Source organism: Lagenorhynchus albirostris, chromosome 10 (assembly GCF_949774975.1).
Source record: "Lagenorhynchus albirostris chromosome 10, mLagAlb1.1, whole genome shotgun sequence".
Lineage (NCBI taxonomy): Eukaryota > Metazoa > Chordata > Mammalia > Artiodactyla > Delphinidae > Lagenorhynchus > Lagenorhynchus albirostris.
This window is the reverse complement of record NC_083104.1, coordinates 7,139,686-7,157,457: the sequence shown is the minus strand read 5'-3', so window position 1 is coordinate 7,157,457 and position 17,772 is coordinate 7,139,686. Positions and strand designations below refer to the sequence as shown.

Sequence of the window (17,772 nt, the reverse complement as noted above, 5' to 3'; positions counted from 1 at the left end):
TGGGATCCTCCCGGACCGGGGCACGAACCCATGTCCCCCGCATCGGCAGGCGGACCCTCAACCACTGCGCCACCAGGGAAGTCCTAAATAAACTATTAAAAAGGAAAAGGTAGATGCTTATTTAAGGACATGAAAAACTATTATTAATTGAAAAACATTTACAGAAAATTGTTTTAAAATTTTTTATATTAAAAATTAATTTTATAGAGGTCTAAAAATATGTGAAAGTATATACAGCAAAGTATTAATAATGGTGGCCCATCCAGGATGAAATTATGGGAAGGTGTTCATTCTCTTTCTCTGTGTCTCTCTCTCTGAGATAATTGAGATAATGGAATAGATATAGATATATAGACATAGACATATAGATATAGATATAGCTATGTCTCTGCCCCAGTTCCTGGCACAGAGCTCCTAAAGCCCTTGTAAATTCCTAAGTGATAAGATCACTAGCGGCACCTTTTTGTTCTAACGAGAGGACTCTGGTGGGCTCCTGGATGACTCTGGGATGGGGTCTGGTCACCAGAAAAGCCAAGCCATCATTAGAAGCTTGGAATTTTCAGCCCGCCCCAGCCTTCTCCAGAGAGGGGAGATGGGCTGAAAATGAGGTTCATAATTGATCATGCCTACTTGACGGAGCCTCCATAAACTCCCAAAGTAGGGGGTTCAGAGACCTTCCAGGGGGACAAACGCACCCACACTGGGAGGGTGATGCACCCCAACTCCACCGGGACAGAAGGTCCTGTGCCCAGGACCCTCGAAGATCTCACCCTATATTTCTCTTCATCTGGGTGTTCATCTGTATCCTTTATCATATCCTTTAATAAACTGGTAAGTGTGTTTCCATGAGTTCTGTGAGCCACTTTAGCAACTTAATTGAACTTGAGGAGGGGTCCTGGGAACCTCTGATTTGTAGCCAAGTTGGACGGAAGTTATAGGTAACCTGGGGACCTACTACTTGGGACTGGCATCTGAAGGGGGGTTGAGGGCAGTCTTGCAGAACTGAGCCCTTAACCTGTGGGATCTGACATTTATCTCCAGGTAGATAGTGTTAGAATTAAGTTTAATTGTAGGACACCCAGCTGGTGTCACAGAGAATTGCTTGTTGTGGGGAAACTACCCCCTCTCCTCCATTTGGTGACCAGAAGTGTCAGAAGTGACGTGTTGTGTGTAATACTGTTGGCGAACGAAACTTGGGTCTGCTTGCCCCGTGCAGTAAAGCCAATCTACTGACGCCCGGTTGTGGTGAAGGGGAGTGCAGCGTTTATTGCAGGGCGCCAAGCAAGGAGTCCAGGTGGCTAGTGCTCAAAAACCCTGAACTCCTCGAAGGCTTTTGGGAAAAGGTTTTTAAAGACAGTGTGAGGGAGGGGGTGTTGTGGGGTATGTGGTCAGCTAGTGGACACTCTTCTGATTGGTTGGGGATGAGATAATTGGGAGCCAACAACATCAACCTTCTGGTCCCAACTGGTCTGGGGTCTACATGCTTGTGGGCAGTGTAAGGTTAACTTCTTCCACCCGGTGGGGGTTTTAGTATCTGCAAAACCGTTCAAAGAATTTGGCTCAGAATATTACCTATAGCCCTTGAGGAGGAGCTAAAAGTCCTCAACTTTGTTTAATGGCTAAACTGTTATTGTTTTGTCATGCTTGACTGTTCCCCTTTCTTTCTGCATTTTCTCACATTGCTGATTAAATTCACTCTCTGGAACTCGAGGAAGGCCTAGGGGCCTAAAGGTTTTCTACAGACAAAAGAGAGGCAGAGGATGCTGGGGGTGGCAGGGGTGCGGGTTGTCTGTTCTGGGAAGGCCCCATAGGGTCCTGCTGGCTTACAAAGGTAAGGAGAAACACAGAAGGGGGAACTGGCTTTCCCCCTCTACAGGAGGAAGAAAGGCTAGGACTAGGTTTTTTCTCTTTTTCATGTGGACCATCCTCCGAGTCTCTACTGAATTTGCCAGAATGCTGCCTCTGCTCTGTGTCTTGTTTTTTTGTTTTTGTTTTTTTTTTTTTTGTATGTCTTGTTTTTTTAGCCACGAGGCATGTGAGATCTCAGCTCTCCGACCAGGGATCGAACCCGCAGCCCCTGCTTTGGAAGGCCAAGTCCCAACCACTGGACCGCCAGGGAAGTCCCTGGGTTTTTTCTTAATTCACTCCTTTTTTCAGACAGTGATCACATAGTATCAGAAAAACCAATAACGTTATTTTTATTAGAAAAGAAAAAATATGTGCAAAGTACACAGAAAAGCCTTACTGTGGTTATTTCCTTTTCATCAGCCTTCCTTCGTGCCCATCTTCCTGATGTCACCTGGGTCCTCAACTCTGCTGGCAGATAAGTAGAACTAGCCGAGAAGCTTTTTGAAATGCTAGCGCCTGAGTCCCAGCCCGGAACAATCGTGCCTGGGTCTCTGGTTGGAGGTAGGGCTGGGCCTGTAGAGTCTTTTTAAAGCTCCCAGATGATTGATTCTAAGGTGTAGCGGGGATTGCAAACCTCTGATTGTAACTTCAAGGGAATTAAACATGAACGGGTCAAAATGGCACACTATATCACTAACCACATTCGGCCTCAATAACTGTTTCTAACATCCTGGTGTGGAGGCTGTTGGTCACGGAAACGCGAATTAGGAGAAGACGTGTGTGCAGGATCACAGGAAATTTTTCAGGGTGAGGTGATATAATAGGGCACAAAGAGCCCTCCCTTTGGAATCAGACTTGGGTTGAATCTTGTCACTTGGCCAGTTTGGCTTGGACAAGTTACAATTGACTTGAGCCTCAGTTTCCCCATCTGTAGAATGGGAATGATAAACCTACCCTGTAGGGTCGTTGTGGGGACCCCAGATAATATGCGTTAAATGCCTGGTACTTGATAGGTGAGTGGCAACTCTGTTAATTAGTGATAGCAAAGACCTTACTTTGAAGAACATATTCTAAAGAATGGGGACAAAGACGTGTGCCTAAGATGGCCTGCTTAGGCCCAGAACTACTCAATCGTCTTTGCAGGAAAGAATCCTAGGACTCAGGTCGCAAGCCCTGAAGCTGGGCAAGAAGGAACACTGCAACCAGGGGCCGGAGGAGGCAGCAGAGAGAGAGGGGCTGCCCGGCCTACCTGTCTCCTGGACGGGCCAAGGCTGTTGCGAACCTTCTGTGGTTATAAAGCCTCACCAAGGGGAAGAGGTCCCCTGGCCCTAGGGGAAAAGCACTACAAGGGACAGCGGCTCTGTGCTTGCAGCAGAGGGGAAAGCAGGCCGGGACTCTACAAATAGAGGAGAGAAAAAGAAGGACCCTTATCCTCCTTTGCCCCTTGCACCTGGGATGTAGGTGATTTTTCCACTCAGCCTCCGTCAGACCATTCCTGGAGCTCTTCTACCTCAAATTCCTCCTTCAACCACTGCTGCAACATGCGACTTCCCCTGAAAAGCAGTCTTGGAGCGCTGGAATGCACCCCATGTCAAACACCAAGGAGGTGCACTCACATAATAGTGATTCCTTATGAGGCTCAGCACTTTACAGTTTACCCTGAGCATTTTGGGGTCTGTTTAAACTTCACAGAAATCCTTCGAAGTGGGTGGAGCAGGATACCCAATTTACAGAAGAAAAAACTGCAAACTGGCTCAAGGATGAAGAGCCAGAGACAGTGACTGAACTAGGACCCAAATCCCAATAGGACCCCAAGGCCAGTGGGCGCTTTTTCAATATTATCAATGGCGACTACCATTTTTGGATCGCATTCTCTGTGCAAGGAAGACCCTGTCTAAATTGATTTAATCAATATATGAGCGATTGTTTATAAACTAATCTGTTTATAATTGTGTAAATTGATTTAATCCATTTCCTTCACTCACAGCTCTAAGCAGGAGGAATGATTAGTCCCACTTTAAGGATGTGGAAAGCGAGGCTCGAGAAGTGACATGAGTTGTCCAGGGTCGCAAAACCTGTTGGTAGCAGAGATGGGGCTTGTTCTCAGGGCTGCTCACTTTCCTTTTAGTTTCCTTCTTCTTTCCATAGCTGATGTTTGCAGCTGCAAAGTGGTGCTCTAGTTGCTTATGTGCCTTAGATGATACTGCCTCACTTCTTGGAACCCATTTACTTCTGTGTAAAAGCATAGGCTTATGAGAGTTACATAAAATGATTTATGCAAAGCACATTGTAGGTATAGATAAACGGTAGTTATTGCAATAACGAGGCAGCTTGTAGCTAGTGGTCAGACGGATTGGGTTCAAATCCCAGCTCTGCCACTTTGTACCTGTATGATTTTAGGCAAGTTATTTGACTTCTCTGTACCTCAGTTTCCTCATCTGTAGAATGGGGGTAACACATAAGGTCATTGTGAGGAGTAAGTAAAACAACCTTGGTGAAGTTTGCCCATCATAAATGCTTAATAAATACTAGTGATTATGTTCTCCTTCTACCCTATTCAGTAATTCACTTTGCCCCCCAGTTCCTCTTACCATATTCTGCTTTGCCCCAATAATATTTATCACCTTCTAAGACAATGAATAATGCAATTAGCTACTTCTACTCTCTTTTACTATAATCTATTTTTATTCCCTAACATTGCCTATCACCTTCTACAGTGCTAAATTATTTACTTATTTAGCATTTTTACTGCTTATTGTGTGTCTTCCTCCAGGGCAGGGATTTTGTCCTTTTTTTCTTCAGAGGGAACCCCAGCACCTAGAACAGTCCCTGGCACATAGTAGCTGCTCAATAAATATTAGCCCTTAAAATCAGAGTCTAGGGACTTCCCTGGTGGCTCAGTGGTTAAGAATCCGCCCGCCAATGCAGGGGACATGGATTCGAGCCCTGGTCCGGGAAGATCCCACATGCTGTGGAGCAACTAAGCCCGTGAGCTACAACTACTGAGTCCGCTGGCCTAGAGCCCGTGCTCTGCACCAAGAGAAGCCACCCCAGTGAGCAAGCCCACGCACTGCAATGAACAGTAGCCCCTGCTCGTAGCAGCTAGAGAAAGCCCGCGTGCAGCAACGAAGACCCAATGCAGCCAAATAAATAAATAAAATTTATAAAAAAAAATCACAGTCTATCCTGACTACCCTATTTAATACAGTCCTCCCCCTGCTCGCTCTGAACACCTCATTCCTCTTTTTCTTTCCTTCCCCCACCCCCTGCCACAGCACTTTGACCTTTTAGCATTTCATGTAACTTACCTATTCAATGCTGTTATTAATTGTTGCTAGTTTCCTCCCCCACTCCCACCCCCGCCTAGATTGTAAGTCCCATGGAAACATGGACTTTGGTAAGTTTTCTCCACTTATGCATCTCCAGCACCTCGAACATTGCCCCACATATAGCAGGTAATTAATAGACTAGCTCTTGAAGGAATCGTATGTGGCAGAGGGCCAAAAGACCTGGAGGTGGACTCAGAAGGTCTCTTGGGACTGCCGCTGAATTCCCGTGTGGACTTGCCCGTATTCCCTTGCTCCTCTGGGCCTGTTTCCCCTCCTGGCGGCTCTGACCCTCTTGGTTTCGCAGCCGCTGGTCCAGCCGGCCGGGAGGCGTCGCGACCCCGGTGACCGCTGGGGGCCAGTAGAGCCCAAGCCCAGCCCCGCCCACTTCCCCGGCGGCCTGCGCTGGGTGGACCCACCAGCCAGCCGGTAGAGAAGCGGAGTCCTGCCGAGTAGGACTCAGTTGTCTGCGTTGCCGGCCCGCCGGCCCTCGGAGACCGGCCATGTCCTGCTACATCCACCAGCTGCCCGCCTGGGTGCTGGACGACCTGTGCCGCAACATGGACGCGCTGAGCGAGTGGGACTGGATGCAGTTCGGTGAGTGGGCACCCCTGCGACCCCGCTAAACCCCCTCCCCGCCTGTTTACGCGGGTCCTGATTCTAGGGTCTCTCTGTGCTGCCATTCTGGACCCGGGCCTCACTGTGTGCCCTCGGGCAGGCGCTGCCCCCTCTCTGTGGTCATTTGGAAGGTGTTAGGTGATTTCGGAGGATTTCTGCTGTTAGTCTGTCGCTAAGTAATGACTGGCTCGACTTCGCTGTTTACAGTAAAGCCGAAAATGATCGCTCTCAGCAGTGACTAGTGCTTACTGTGTGCCCGGCCCTGATGTAAGCACCTGACACCGATTATCTCATTTAATTCCCACGACAGCCTGTAAAGTGCCTATTTCTCTTACCCCATCTAACAGACGACGAAACGGCTTTAAAGGTAGAGTTACTTTGGGGGGCCAGGGTATGGCGTTGCTAAGTGGCGTACTGGGCTCTGAACCCCGGCGGCTGGCCCCGCCAGGACATCGTAACTTCTTGGTGTATTTTGTTTGTTTGTGCCTGGTGATTGGCTGAGGGCTTGGCATCCTGGGGGAGGCTGCGCGTGTGGTCCTCAGGCGCCTTCCAGGCTCCACCACATGCAGCTGGTGACTTTGGGCAAGTTGCTTAACCTGTTTGAGTCTCAGCTTCTTAATCTGTAAACTGGCGGTGGTTATGAGGAATGAAAATTGTATAAAAAGCACTTGACACCTATGTGTCAGAGGTTCTTGTAAGTATTAAGGAAGTGTTAACAGTTATTCTCAGGTTCATGTTTTAAGTCAATGTGACTGGTGCCACTTTATTTTTAAAGTAATATCTATATTTTCTTTAAAATTGAGATTATGATATATACCATTCGTACAAAGGGAATATAATATTTATGTACAGTGGAAAGAATAATAATAAAAAGAACATGTATGTTTTTATCCATCCAGTTTGAGGAAATAATATATATTTTAACCTAGTAGTTCTCAACCAGGGGTGATGTTGCCCCCTTAGGGAACATTTGCCGATGTCTGGAGACATTTTTGGTTGTCGTAACTTGGGGGATGTAGTGAGTAGAGGCCAGGGATGCTGCTAAACGTCCTGCAATGCACAGAACCGCCCCCTCCACAAAGAACTATCCAGCCTAAAGTGTCAGTAGTGCTGAGGTTCAGAAATCCTGTTTTAAACCAGTCACAAAAATAATACACTCTTATTGCAAAGTACTGCGGGAAATAAAGAGTAGCTCAAACTCCACCACTCAGGGATACCATTTTTTTTTTTAATTTGGAGGGAGTATTTTTTTAAAATTAATTAATGAATTTATTTTTGGCTATGTTGGGTCTTTGTTGCTGCGCGCGGTCTTTCTCTAGTTGCGGTGAGCGGGGGCTACTCTTCGTTGTGGTGCGCGGGCTTCTCATTGCGGAGGCTTCTCGTTGTGGAGCGTGGGCTGTAGGTGCGCGGGCTTCCGTAGTTGTGGGACGTGGGCTCAGTAGTTGTGGTTTGCGGGCTCTAGAGCTCAGGCTCAGTAGTTGTGGCGCACAGGCTTAGTTACTACGTGGCATGTAGGATCTTCCCAGGCCAGGGCTCGAACCTGTGTGCCTTGCATTGGTAGGCAGATTCTTAACCACTGTGCCACCAGGGAAGCCCAAGGATACCATTCTTTTTTTTCCCACATCTTTATTGGAGTATAAATGCTTTACAATGTTGTGTTAGTTTCTGCTGTACAAGAAAGTGAGTCAGCTATACGTGTATATATATCCCCATAAGGGATACCATTCTTACCATTTGGTTGCCAATAGTAATAATAACAACAGCAGCCGCTAACATGTATTGGCCTCTGACTATGTCCCAGCAGGGTGCTGGGCGTCTTATGCCTTCTAGTCTTTTTTACTAACCATATTTATTTATGTATATACGTTTTCCAAAAATCGTATCATTTTGTACACTCTACTAGCCTGCTTTTTTTCACTTAAACTATATCACAATTATTTTTTCTTGCCAAGCAATATTCTTTAGCAACATGGATTTAGGCCTTTACTTTCAGTGTGTATTTTTATTAACTTTTTTGTGGAAAAAAATAACAGATGTACTAGGTTAAATGGTGTAAATCACGCCCCTGGGACAGAGGGGAAAGTAAATATCTTTCCCCTCCCTGCCCCTCAGCCTCCCCACAGAGGCTGTCCCTGGTAACAAGTCAGGGCACCTCTGAGAATGTCTGTCACCATCTGATTTCCTAGACTGCACTGTGTCCCTTTGCTCAGATGATCTGTGATTTAACTACTTCGACTGTTTCCTGAGCAGTGGGCAAACACTTTGTGGAAGAGACTCTCTCTAGTGTTTTCCATGTTGGCCTCAATTGTGAAGGCCACAGCAACTTCTGTTTCTAGGATGTTGTGGCTATTTTAGAAGGCACACCTATGGCTTTCTTTTTATTTTTATTTTACTAAAATTTTAAAAATTAAAGTATAGTTGATTTACAATGTTGTGTTAATTTCTGCTGTACAGCAAAATGATTCAGTTATATATATATATATATATATATACACACACACACACACACATTCTTTTTAAAAATTCTTTTCCATTATGGTTTATCACAGGAACTATTGAATATAGTTCCCTGTGCTATACAGTAGGACCTTGTTGTTTATCCATTCTGTCAGTATGTATATTAGTTCGAATCTGCTAATCCCAAACTCCCAATCCATCCCTCCCCCACACCCCCTCCCCATTGGCAAGCACTAGTCTGTTCTCTGTGTATGACTTTTTTTAAAAAACAGCTTGATTAAGGTATAATTCACCTACCACGCAATTCACCCATTTAAAGTGTACAATTCAGTGGCATCTAGTATATGCAGAGTTGTGCGTCCGTCGCCAAATCAATCTTAGAACATTTTCATTACCCCAGAAAGAAGCCCTGTACCCCTCAGCTGTCTCCCTCAGCACTCTCACACACATCTCCCATTTCCCCCCAGCTTTAGGCATTGCCTATTCTGGACATTTCATATAAATGGAATAAATCATACAATATGTAGTCCTTTGTGACTGACTTATTTAGCATGTTTCCAAGGTTAATCCATGCCGTAGCAAGTATCAGTGCTTAATTTCTTTTTTTTTAAGATTTATTTATTATTTATTTTATTTATTTCTTGGCTACATCGGGTCTCAGTTGTGGCACGTGGGATCTTTCGTTGCGGCACGCGGGCTTCTCTCCAGCTGTGGTGTGCGGGGTTTTCTCGTCTCTAGTTGTGGCGCGCAGGCTGCAGGGCGCGTGGGCTGTGTAGTTTTGCGGCAAACAGGCTCTCTAGTTGAGGCACGTGAGCTCAGTAGTTGTGGTGCACTGGCTTAGTTGCCCCAATGCAGGTGGGAATCTTAATTCCCTGACCAGGGATCGAACCTGCGTCCCCTGCATTGCAAGGTGGATTCTTTCCCACTGGACCACCAGGAAAGTCCCAATTTCTTTTTATTTATTCCTGAATAACATTCCATCGTGTGGACATACTGCATTTTATTTATTCTTCTGTCATTTGATGGGCATTTGGGTTCTTTCCACTTTTTGGCTATTATGAATAACGCTCCTGTGTACATTTGTGTATGTCTCTGTGTGCCTTTACGTTTTCATTTCCCTTGCGTAGATACCTAGGAGGGGAATTACTGAGTCATAGGGTAACTCTGCGTTTAACATTTTGAGGAAGTGTCAGACTGTTTTTGGAAGTGCGAGTACCATTTTACATTCCCACCAGCAATGTGTGAGGGTCCCAATTTCTCCACGTCCCCTCCCCCCAACACTTGTTATCGTCTGTCTTTCTGAGTTTGTAGCCATCTGAGCAGGTGAGAAGTGGTTTCTCGCTGTGTTTGTTTATTTGTTTATTTATTTTGGTTGCGTCGGGTCTTAGATGCAGGCACACAGGTTCTTTGTTGAGGCACGCGGGATCTTTTTATTGTGGCGTGCGGGCTCTTTGCTGTGGCACTCGGGCTTCTCTCTAGTTGTGCTGTGCAGGTTTTCTCTCTCCAGTTGTGGCGCACAGGCTGCAGGGCGTGTGGGCTCAGTAGTTGTGTCACGCGGGCTTAGCTGCCCCGCGGCATGTGGGATCTTAGTTCCCCCCAACCAGGGATCAAACCTGTGTCCCCTGCATTGGAAGGCGGATTCTTTACCACTGGACCACCAGGGAAGTGCCTCTTGCTCTGGTTTTGATTAGCATTTCTGTAATGCCTAATGATGTTGGCCGTCTCTTCATGTGCATTTGTACATCCTCTGAGGAGAATACCTCTGACTCCTTAGGGCTTGGAGACACCAGTATTGTTCAAGGTCCTCTGGAGCTGCCCATTGTGATTTAGGTTATAATCCAAATCCCTCACCAGGCCTGCCGGCTCTGGCAGTCTGAGCGCCATTGACTTTTGGCCTCCTCTCCTCCAACACCCTCTCATGCCCAGCCTGCTCCAGCCACACTGGCCTCCTTGGTCCAGACTCAGGGCCTTTGTACTTGCTGTTTCCTCTGCCTGGGACATTCTTCGCCCTGTCCTCCACGTGGCTAGCTTTCTAGTCTCTGTTAGTTTCCTCTTGCTGCTGTAACAAATTACCACAAATTTAATAGTTTAAAAACAGCCATTATTGTGTTACAGTTCTGGAGGTCAGAAGTCCTAAAATCAAGGTGTTGGCAGGGCAGCTGTCCTTCTGGAGGCTCTAGGGGAGAATCCATTTCCCTGCCTTCACTGGCTTCTAGAGGCTGCCTGCGTCCCTTGGCCTGTGGCCCCTCCTCCACTTTCAAAGACAATGGGGTAGCATCTTCAAATCTCTTCCTCTGACCTCTGCTTCTGTCATGATCTTCTCTGAATCGGACACTCCTGCCTTCCTCTGATAAGGACCCCTGGGCTCAGTCAGATAATCCAGGGTAATCTCATCTCAAAATCCTTAACTTAATGCCATCTGCAAAGTCCCTTTTGTCACGTAAGGTACCATATGCACAGGTTTCGGGGTTTAGGACACTGACGTCTTTGGGGGGCTATAGTCTTTCATTTCTCAGTTCATATGTCACCTTGTTTGAGAGGCTGACCCTGTCCCCCTTTCCTCTTTTTCTTATCAACGTGTTTTATTTTCTTCATTCCTCTTAACATGCTTTGACCTTGTTCCTTATTGGTTTATGTCTGTCTCTCCCTGTAGAATGTCGGTGCCATGAGGGCAGGGACATCACGCATCTAGTTTGCTCCTGTATTCCCAGTGTCTGAGGCAGTGCCCGGCCAGTGGGCAGACACTCAGTGCCACTGGAATGAATGATGGGCTGAAGGATGTGGGAACGGTGGGGACACGGGATGGCTTGGAGCCCATGCTTGGCCAGCTCTCCGTGCTGGGTCAGAGGTCACTGGGCTGGGAGCCAGCCGTGCCCCCCAGGTAGCAGCTCCTTGGCAAGTCACAGCATTCCATGGTTTTCTGTTCAGCACAGTAAGCGACTGTGATTGTCCTTCCAGTCCTAAAGAGTCTCGGTTTCTGCGAGTCTTTTTTTTTTTAGGTTGAAAAATCCTACTGCATATTCCACAATTTATTCTTTTTTTTAAAATGACATTCTAGTCTTTGACTATTACAGATAATGTGCATCGTTTTAGAAGAGATCATCCCTTGGGGCTGATTGTGATACCGGGGAGTGGAGGTGGAAAAATCCATAAAGTGATTCAGAAAAGCACACAGCCACAAATACGCACGCTCTTTGGATTGGACGATTTTGGCAGATAATGTGGCTCCCTCCTGCTCGTTTCCCTATGATTGTGGCTGCGTTCATTTTTGCCCTTGGGGGAAACCAGGCTTCTCACAGCTTCACTCACCCCAGGTGTATTCCCAGGGATCCTGGGGCAGGGCGTCCTCTGTCGGACGGCTCTCCATCTTGCTGTCTCATGCGTGTGCCAGCCAGCCTTTGTGCACAGGCCTGCTTTGTCCCTGCCCAGCTCTGTGCTTCAGGCGAGTGACTGCCTCTCTCTGAGCCTTTAGTTTCCTCATCTGTAAAATGGGGATGAGTTGCTGAGAGGCTTAAGGGACAAGACGCTTTCCCCTTCCCTCAACCAGGAAAGAGTCTTGTTAGTCCGGACAAAGGGCGTTTCACCCGAGGGCGAGGGCGGATCACTTCAGGAAGCTGTGCGCCTCTGCTCCACAGGGCTTTGAAGATGGGCAAGGTTGTCTACTGTGTCCTGCAAGATTCAGGAAGTCAGACCAGGAGGGATGATCGCCACGTAGTGTTAACCATTGGGGATAAAAGCAGGTTTTCATACAGTGTAGATGGCTTGACAATTGCAGTGAACATTTATATCACATACATATTATTCTATACATATAACTAATCTAATCCTCACAACAACCTCTGAGGCAGGTGCTGTTGTTTTCCTCATTTGCAAATGAGGAAACTGAGGCACGGCGAGAAGTGAAGGGCGTTCCCCAAGCACATGGGAAGTAAGTAGCAGAGAAAAGATTTGAACCCAGGCCTCAGAGTCCAGAGTCTGGGCCCTGAACCCACCACTGTACCATCCTGCTGGCATAAGCATGTATTTTTATATCTAATAGAAAAGCCTGGAAGATTAGAAACAAGAGTATAACCAGTGCTTTTCTTGGGGTCTTCCAAGTGGGATGATCACGGGGGCTTTGATTTTCTCCCGTTTTCCAAATGTTCCGTAACGACCAGGTATTACTGGTGTGTGTTGGGCAAAGAGCCATGGACTCAGCAGGGCGCTCGGCAGTGACTCATCCCCCTGAGATCTCTATCTTGTCTTGACCCTGTTTTAAGGGTCATGTTAAATGCTGGCAGGTCAACACCATAAGAGATGCCACTTTCACAGAGCTACAACGTCCACATTGCAAGGCACCTCTGGGTTTAATTCCTCTTCCTCCTGCATTGCCTGTGAGGAAAAGTGCAGCCCACAGATGTGAGGGCTGGGCTTGGCTTCTGCTGCCTCAGTGGAGCCCCAGGGGCGGCCCTGGGCTTCTGTTCTTCCCATGACATCACGCTGCCTCGGAGCGTGGGAGGTGAGCCCACGAACAGAGCTCGTGTGCAGGGAGGGCTGGGGGCAAGGGGTTCCTTCCTCTTCCCTCTACTCTTTTCTCTCTGCTGCTGGAGGCAGCCCCTGACCCTGCTGACATCACTTCCCATGGACCAGGAATCTGGCCTGGGGTTTCCAGTGACTAAAGTTACAACTCAAGAATTTCCCATCCCTAACAGGGCACTTCTCCCAGAGGCTTTCTCTCTGTGGGAGGCTGTCACAACCTTCCCCATTCCTCCAGAGGGACAGGGACTGTACAATATGATCGCGTCCCTCCCTGGCTCTGAGGTCTTCCATGGTGTCCTGGTGTCCGTGGCTCTTAGGATCAGGTTCAAACTGTAGCCTGGCCTTCAAGCCCCTTCATTACATAGGCGTGGTCTCTTGTCTTCCTCTTCTTCACTCAGTTCACTTATGTTTGTATTTTTCAAACAGAAAAGCTCCGTGGGCTTCTGGTTGACTCACCCCTGTATCTCTAGAGCTTCTCAGAGGCCTGGAGCTCAATAATATTTTGTTGAATGAATGTATGACTTGATGTTCACGTAGATACCTGCTCCACGATTTCTGAAATCCTGGAACTGAAGTCCGATTATTTTAGTCCTAGTTTAGGGGAATAAAAAATGCCTCCCTCACTTCAGGAAACTCAGCAGAATACTATGTGACCGTTCAAAAATTCCATGTATGAAGAGCTTGTACCAATTTGGAAAATGCTTATGGTATAATGTTAGTAAATAAGGCCTGGATGCACAGTCTTACTTACAGCCTGGCACTAACTGGATCCAGAAGCACCCCTGTGCGTGTGGTGGGGAGACTTTCGGAAGGGAAAGTACCCTCGTGGGATGCTGTGTAATTTATTAGCTTCTTTCCCCTGCGTTTTTCCAAGTTTTCTTTAATGAGCAACCATTTTATAATAGAAAATGAAAAGAAGGAATGCATTAGTTTTAGTATTGTGGACAGTAGCCCCCTGCAAATTGCACAGTGCTTCAGACTTGGCAAAGTGCTTTTAGATCCATAGCTCTCTTGCTCCTAATAGCAGTTCTGTGAGGATGGTGGGCTGTGGATTCATTCATTCACTCATTCATTCATTCATTCAGTTCCCCCTGCCAGGGCTGGGACTTAGAGATGAGGAGAATGAGATGCCCAAGGCAACTTTTTTTTTTTTTTTTGCGGTACGCTGGCCTCTCACTGTTGTGGCCTCTCCCGTTGCGGAGCACAGGCTCTGGACGCGCAGGCTCAGCAGCCATGGCTCACGGGCCCAGCCGCTCCGCGGCATGTGGGATCTTCCCGGACCGGGGCACGAACCCGTGTCCCCTGCATCGGCAGGCGGACTCTCAACCACTGCGCCACCAGGGAAGCCCCCCAAGGCAAAATTATAGGAGGCACCTACTCTCTGGCTGCTGCTACAGGTGCAGGACCAGCCCTGAGAATGAGCACCTCCTTCAAATTTGCGCCTTGGGTGCCTCCCCTGCCTCACTTTGGTCCTGGCCCTGCCCCCACTCTGTGCCAGGCACTCTTCTCTGTTCTGAGGATCTAACAGTGAACGGAACAGAGAAAACTCTCTGCCTACTCGGGGCTTCTGTTTGGAGGGCAAGTTCTCTATTGCAGTTGAGGAAACCGAACCTCCCATCCCACTGGGGAAGTGACTTGCACATAGCAAATAAGCAGCTAAACCTCAAGGCCCCTGGCCCTCTCGTCCACTGGTCTTTCTCCTAAGTCTTGTGTGGCAACCAAGTTGACATTTACATTAAAGTGTGAGTGTGCTGGTCCCCGCGGGCACTGAATGACTTGGGCTGCCTGTGGACCCCAGCTCCTGGTGGAGTTTCAGGTAGGATGGGGCCAGGCGGCTTTGTGGTGGACAGAGCTGGGCCAGCATGGTGACCCTCTGGTGGAGGGGCTGCCCTTCTGGCTCTAAGCATCCCTTTTTGCTTGCCTTCCAGCCTCCTATGTGATCACAGACCTGACCCAGCTGCGGAAGATCAAGTCTATGGAGCGGGCGCAGGGCGTGAGCATCACGCGCGAGCTGCTGTGGTGGTGGAGCATGCGGCAGGCCACCGTCCAGCAGCTGCTGGACCTCCTGTGCCATCTAGAGCTCTACCGCGCCGCCCAGATCATCCTCAACTGTGAGTTACCAAGGCCCCCTAGCAGCCAGCGTGAGCTGTGCCCTCTCACCTTAAAATCTTTCTTGGAGTTTCCCTGGCGGTCCAGTGGTTAAGACTCCGCGCTTCCACTGCAGGGGGCATGGGTTTGATCCCTGGTTGGGGAACTAAGATCCCACATGCTGCTCGGCATGGCCAAAATGTAAAAATAAATAAAATTAGAAAACCTTTATTTTTATTTATTTATTTATTTTTGCGGTACGCGGGCCTCTCACTGTTGTGGCCTCTCCCGTTGCGGAGCACAGGCTCCGGACGCGCAGGCTCAGCGGCCATGGCTCACGGACCCAGCCGCTCCGCGGCACGTGGGATCTTCCCAGACCGGGGCACGAACCCGTGTCCCCTGCATCGGCAGGCAGACTCTCAACCACTGCGCCACCAGGGAAGCCCCAGAAAACCTTTCTTAATCTTAAAAAAATTTGAATGAAAGAGTTTACCATCCAACTAAGAAATTAGTAACGGTGGTCACCCCTGGGGAGAGGAATCGGGTGGCCAGGGAACCAGGTGTTGGAGAGAGACTTTATTGTCAGTCTTTTTGCACCTTTTAAATTTTTGTTCTCTGTTCCAAAAATAAATAAATAGAAATTTAAAAATAGCTGTAGCATAAAAATTCAAGAAAGTCTACAGTAAAAATTATTTACGTCCTCATCCTGTTTCCCAATTTAGCCTCCCAAGAAGTAACCAGTAGTCACAATTTCTTATCTACCTTCCTAGAGATTTTCTAGGCAAATGTATACATGTGTCTACAACACTTTTTTATACAGATAGTAAGAGAACACCATGCACTCGGCTGTCCCCTTTATTTTCACCTAGCAGTCGATCTTGCAGATTGTTTCATATTGAGACAATCTTTCAACAGCCACATTGTATTCCTTTGACAGATGTACCATGATTTATTGATAGGTGTTCAGGTTGCTTCTAGCAGTTGCCTCCTGTGTACAGTGTTGGGATGTGCACCCCGTTTGCACACATGTGAATCTCGCATGGGATGACTTTCCAATATTGGAATGGCTGGGTTGAAGGTTTGTGTATTTTAAGTTTTGATTGATATCAATACCAGTATTACCAAATTGTTCTCCTACAGGAGAATACAACCATGGTGGGAATGTATTTAGCAGGTAATAAATAATACCTCCCTACCTTGCAGGGTGTCTGTGCAATTGAAGAAATAGAACACGTCAAGGGCCTGGTGTTCAGCCAGTGCTCAGCAGAGGCAGGGGGATGAGGGGTCTGATTATCTCCACCTGGGCCCCCCCACCATGTCCCCAAAGAGACCCCTTCAGTGTGGGACAGTGAGCCAGACTTCTCACAGGTGCTCACCGAGCCCCTGGCCAGTGCCTGGTGCTGTCCGAGGTCCTGGAATACAGGTGGGCAAAGCGATAGGTCCTCTGCCCTCGTGGAGAGCATAGTCATGAGGAGACAGTCAGTAGACAGGAAAACAAGTAAAAATAAGGGGATGGAGTGACAAGGTAGGGGAGCCTTCTAGAACACGGTTGTCATGGAAGGCCAGTCTGAGGAGGTGAAGTTGGAGGAATGGAAAGAAGACAGCCACGTGAAGAGCTGGAGGAAGAAAGCCCAGGGGAGAGGGGACAAAGGCCCTTGTGCAAAGGCCTGGGGTGTTGCAGGAACTAGCATAGAGCTGGTGTGGGAGGTAGAGAGCAGGGCATTCAGAGCCCCAGAGGCCTGTGGAAGACCCTGTGGGCCCTGGAGCTGTCCTGGCTGGGGTTCCTGAGCTGGGAATAACCTGGCTGAACCAACAGACCTCAGTTCAGCACCTGCCTGACTAAATCAGGGAGGGCTTCCAGGAGGAGGAGTGGGGGCTTAGAGACCTCCACCCTCAGAGATAAGTCAGGAGACACCAGGGTGGCCTTACAGGTGGAGACCTGCTCAGACCCATGCCACATTGGTTGGTTGGTGCGACCAATGCCTATCCTGTGTAGCTGCTTGCAGACCCCTGTCTGGCTTGTCTGCATCCCCAGAACCTGGCACGTGGTAGAACTGATTATGGAGTAGATGTGCCTTCACATACTTTTCATGTTTTGAGAGAATTAGTGGTAAACTCTTTTTTTAAAAATTTATTTTTTATTTATTTTATTTTTGGCTGCGTTGGGTCTTCGTTGCCGCGTGCAGGCTTTCTCTGGTTGTGGTAAGCGGGGGCTACTCTTCATTGTGGTGCGCAGGCTTCTCGTTGCGGTGGCTTCTCTTGTTGCGGAGCACAGGTTCTAGGTGCGTGGGTTTCAGTAGTTGTGGTGCATGGGCTCAGTAGTTGTGGCGCGCGGCTCTAGAGCACAGGCTCAGTAGTTGTGGCGCACAGGCTTAGTTGCTCCGCGACATGTGGGATCTTCCCGGACCAGGGCTCAAACCCGTGTCCCCTGCATTGGCAGGTGGATTCTTAACCACTGCGCCACCAGGGAAGTCCAGTGATAAACTCTTAATGGGTTCAAAAAGAGGTGAGGAAATTCATGCCCACCCAAGGATGCCAGAGAGAGAGAGAGAGAGAGAGGGAGAGAGGGAGAGAGGGAGAGAGGTAGGTGTGGAGAGGGGGTGCTGCAGAGGGGGAGCGGGAAAGCCGCTGGGTCAGGTACAGTCAGAATGGAGGGACCAGGCCTCCTGCTCAGGCCACTTTGGGGAGGGGGACGCCGGTTTTGTCTCTGCAGGGCACTGGGAAGCTGCAGGGGTGTCCCGAGGCCTGTGGGCAGAGACGTACTGGGGATTGAGACACAGGCCTCTCACTGGACACACCAGCTTGCCACTGACGTCAGAACCTGGCTGTTGACTAATCTCGAGTATATTCTTAACGATTTGAGGTCAGCACACAACATAGTGCCAGATTCAGAGAAACATACTCATTGCAGCGTGAC

At 48.3% G+C, this 17,772-nt stretch overlaps 1 protein-coding gene across 1 annotated transcript in view; it reads left to right on the top strand.

The window, feature by feature from the left end:
• Window positions 1-5,608: 5,608 nt before the first annotated feature.
• Window positions 5,609-17,772, top strand: part of IRAK2 (interleukin 1 receptor associated kinase 2) — a 57,923-nt gene continuing 45,759 nt past the window's right edge. Inside the window, exons 1-2 of the mRNA XM_060161201.1 lie at window positions 5,609-5,771; window positions 14,696-14,878. Of these exons, the coding sequence (XP_060017184.1) occupies window positions 5,678-5,771; window positions 14,696-14,878 (277 nt within the window). The 5' untranslated portion in view covers window positions 5,609-5,677. The remainder of the gene's footprint in view (window positions 5,772-14,695; window positions 14,879-17,772) is intronic.